Source organism: Rhincodon typus, chromosome 16, assembly GCF_021869965.1.
Source record: "Rhincodon typus isolate 14 chromosome 16, sRhiTyp1.1, whole genome shotgun sequence".
Lineage (NCBI taxonomy): Eukaryota > Metazoa > Chordata > Chondrichthyes > Orectolobiformes > Rhincodontidae > Rhincodon > Rhincodon typus.
Window position 1 is genome coordinate 33,638,002 of NC_063347.1, and position 4,019 is coordinate 33,642,020.

The window sequence follows — 4,019 nt, forward strand, 5'->3', positions numbered from 1 at the left end:
AAATCAATCAATCTGCATGACGTTTCACACTTTTATTTGCCTTCTTTTGCAACAAGTGAAATTTATGCGACTTAAGTGACGCGAAACAAGCAATTTGCGGCTTTTATTTGAACAAGTGGAATGCTGAGGAAAGACGAGATGCTGGGAAGAAGTCCACTGACCAATCTTCACTTTAAAACCATCGAGCTCGCCCATCTGCTCTGCGTGGAGACATGTTAACAGCTTTCCTTCCCTCCCTTGGCACAACACGTCTCCGAGTCACTTCTGAGTTGCCAGCAAAAGTAACAAAATGCTAGGTATTTGTACTTGAAACTGTTCGAAGCCGCATTTCGTGCAAACGAGCCGGTGTTTCCTAATCTCTATTGCGTTGTGTAAAAAAAAGCACTTCAAAATAAAGATAACATTTCAACAGAAATATGTGCAATATCTTATTGTTAAAAGTCAACAAATAATCTATCTTCGTATCAGTTTGTATCGTTGCCCAAAGTATTGTTCTTGTTTTGTGAATAAGCAGGGCAGCTATCGCTCCATATTTGCGTATCTGTGCAATTCAAATAAATGCAGAATTGAAAACTTTATTTTTTTTATTTTGCAGGTAAACACGTTCAATTTTTACAACGGGATTAAATTGTACAGAAATGCAAACGGATCAACGTCCTAACAAATACTTTAAAATGTAAGATTTACCAATCCACGGTAAGTTTCATTTATAAAATACTACAATACAGGAAAAATAATGATATAAGACATTTAATTAACATGAATATTTACATTACTATTGATTCACAACACTTTTGGAATATTGTAGGACTAAGACATGCTGTCGCTTCTCGGTAGTTTTTTTTCTGCACAGACTTCGATCCATTTAAACATACAAATTCAAGTGTGGAAAGTTATCTTATGAATTGTCCATTGTTGCATAACTGTGCGAAGTAAAGAGCATTGCAGTGCATCGAACAATCTCAAATAGTTCTTATTTCAAAATGCAATGTATAGAATTGATTGTCCGCCCAAAAACCCTAAATCGAAGTCTATAAAACTAACTTTGCCCCACCCTTGAACGTTCGTTCGCTGGGGCTGTGGCGGAATTACCGTCGTGTAATTTCCTTATATGCTTCTTCAAATCAAAGTTCCTGCAAAATCCTTTCCCACAAGCGCCGCAAGTGAAAGGCTTTTTGTCGTTGTGAGTATGCATATGAAACGTTAAATTATACACCTGATGGAATGCTTTGTTGCAGATATTACATTTAAACTGTTTTTCTCCGCTGTGAGTCAGTTTGTGATTCTTGTAGTTTCCTAGCGGAAAAGATAAAGAAACTCGAAGTTAGTGAAAGTCTTTTCCTCCACCAGGGTCAGGAGTTCACAATTAAGTTAATTTCAGATGAGGGAATTTCTATGTTAAGAAGAAGCAAAGCTTCATTAAGCAGTCTTGTGTTAGTTTGCCCGTATTGGAGTCAAGAAGTTGTCAAACTTTGTCTCAATCAACAGAGGACTGCATAAAACTGTCAGATTAGGAATTAGATAGAGGTCAAGCTTCTGACCCACAACCCAAATTAAGGAGCCGTATTAGAAGCAGGTTAGTTCAAAATGGCACGACTGATTTGAAATAGGTTGGATTCAGCCTGGCAGCTTTACCCGAGCCATGCTGCAGAAAAATGCTTTTTGATGGCACCGTTCCTTCCGATGATTTTCATTGTAAATAAGGAATACTAACTAGGCTTTTATGACGAGTGCACGAGTATCTAACAATGCATATAGTCCCCTGTTCTATCGTTCTAATTTCTTCTATAGTTCTGCGGTATGTATAATATGACAGTGTCTCTCAATGGAATTAGCCAGGCTAACGAATTAATGTTATTACATTTTAAATAAAGTAAATTAAACTAGAAAGTAGAGGCAGAATGGAACCATGCCTGTTATATTAATTTAGATACATATTAACGTTTTCCCGGAAAGGGACACCCATTTGTAGCAGGCACTGGCAAGACTATAGATCAACCTAGGGGTTAAATATGATGGATGCACGGAGCCGAACAGCTACTCGTGTGAAGACTAATTCCAATTAAGTAGACGCTACTTGAAAAGTACGGTACCTTTTTGGTGAAATCCTTTCCCACAGAACTCGCAAACAAAGGGTTTGTAACCAGCGTGGATCCGAATGTGAGTGTTTAGAGTGGAGCTTCGGTTGAAAGCTTTTCCGCACTGATTGCATTTATGAGGTTTCTCCTGAGAACGAATCGCAGAAGTCATTGGCGACCGACGGTCGGATAAGCACAGTTAAGCAGAAATGAAACGAACTGGGACAAACATGCAGCAAAGGCACAAGGCATGCGCAAAGTTTAGTCCCAAAACAGTATTATTATGTGAACAATTAAACGGGGATTTGGAAAAAAAAATTCCAAACTGAAACATGAGCTGACGTTATTTAAATACGATCGCATACAATATCTAGATAGTGTATGTACGTCATTTCTCATGTATTACTAGAACCATACACCAGAAAATGAAACGGTTAATAAGCTAATTAGGATATTGTTTAGTGTTAAACATCCTGGATAATAAACGAAGACGTGAGCACGTACCTGTGTATGGATTATTTTATGTCTGCACAGGGTACTGGCCTGTCGAAAACCTTTCCCACAGACCTTGCACACAAACGGTCTGGCCCCAGTGTGAACTGGCATGTGGCGTGTTAAGTTATAATGTGCGTTAAAAACCTGGAAAAGGAAGAAAAATAAAAACAATGAACATGTAATTTGTCTTGGAGCAAAACAGTTGATGTTGGTCTTGTCTTTTTCTCTCATGAGAACAGAATCCATTATCAGCGAAAAACAAAACGTTGTGGTCGATTTGCGCTTTAATCTTCACGTTACCTTTCCACACACTTCACAGGTAAAGTTTTTGGGTTTGCCGTCGTTTGAGGTGTTGCTCAGTTTTTGATGATTTTTAATTACATTCTTTTCGACTGGAAAGCTGTTGTTTTCTTTGATCACTTGGTCCAGCTGTCCTGGGATCCGTTCTTTGTGAGGAAATTGTGGCGTTGGATATTTCTCTGCGGCCAAGCTAGCAAATTTAGCATTCTCCAACAAAAGAAGTTTCTGGTGAGCAGAAAGCGAGGCTGGGGGCTGAGAACCGAGGATTTGAGATGGGAAGATGTGATGTCCACGAAGCAACTCTGAAGGATGGTAGGTAGTGTCCAGATAGTTGAAATAATAAAGGGAACCGTTGGCAGGCATAGCGACTGTTTGGTTTATGACTTGGGGTTTTATCAGTCTGTTCGCAGTCATCATAGAAGGGCCTAAAGTTAAGTCAGTTTTACAGCACATCCCACAGTTTGATTTACACATTGCCGCAGAAGTACAAAGTGACCCCCTCAGATTAGTCTTCCATACCTCAGAATAGTTCAAGAGAGCTTTAGCTTGCAAGTCATAAGGGAATGGTTGGATAGGAAGCATACACGGGACAGGAGAACACAATTTCCCGACCTTTTTGCCTTCGGCTTTCTCCAAGCTTTGTCTTTGTTCAGTATGGTTCCTTGGTTCTGAGGTTTTGGCCATGATCCTTTCGATGGAAAAGGCCAGTGCCTTCGGGGTAGCTCCATTGCAGGTCGTGGCGGAGGTTCCATTCCTTGCCGTCTGCCTGGGACAGGACACAACTGTCTCCAAGTGACCAGAGCTTGCCATCCCAGGACTTGGTGTGAGCAGCCGCTGACTAGAGCCGCTCTGATCTCCCCTGCATTCCAGGAAAGCCAAGACACACATCAATTTAATAAGCACCTTGCGTTTGGCATGTCACCCATTTACATTCAAATCAACATCTCCATGAACAATGGCACCGAGGGGCACCAGATTAATGCTCATTAAGCAGCACAAAAGAACGAATTACAAGGACAGCGAAAATCTTGCTGCTAGATTTTAAAAGCTTTACTGTATGCACAAGTCACCAGTTTGATACTGGAAATTCCGATTACTAACTTACTGAGGAGTGATGTGCCAGACGCCACCGTCTATTCTTAACGG

At 40.4% G+C, this 4,019-nt stretch overlaps 1 protein-coding gene across 1 annotated transcript; it reads right to left on the reverse strand.

The window, feature by feature from the left end:
- Positions 1–1,039: 1,039 nt before the first annotated feature.
- fezf2 (FEZ family zinc finger 2) lies at positions 1,040–3,761 on the reverse strand. The gene is made up of 4 exons (XM_020534824.2): positions 2,874–3,761; positions 2,583–2,717; positions 2,094–2,226; positions 1,040–1,296 (listed from the first exon to the last, which is right to left on the reverse strand). Exons 1-4 carry the CDS (start codon positions 3,759–3,761, stop codon positions 1,040–1,042), a joined length of 1,413 nt encoding a protein of 470 aa, XP_020390413.1.
- Between the last annotated feature and the right edge of the window lie 258 nt (positions 3,762–4,019).

Bases quoted from the DNA above. Each gene is read 5' to 3' on its own strand.
- fezf2 (XM_020534824.2), bottom strand. From the start codon at position 3,761: ATGTGTGTCTTGGCTTTCCTGGAATGCAGGGGAGATCAGAGCGGCTCT. The intron at 2,227-2,582 runs GTACGTGCTCAC...ATTCGTTCTCAG, and splicing joins ATAAAATAATCCATACACAG to GAGAAACCTCATAAATGCAA. The intron at 1,297-2,093 runs GTACCGTACTTT...CTTTTCCGCTAG, and splicing joins GAAAGGATTTCACCAAAAAG to GAAACTACAAGAATCACAAA.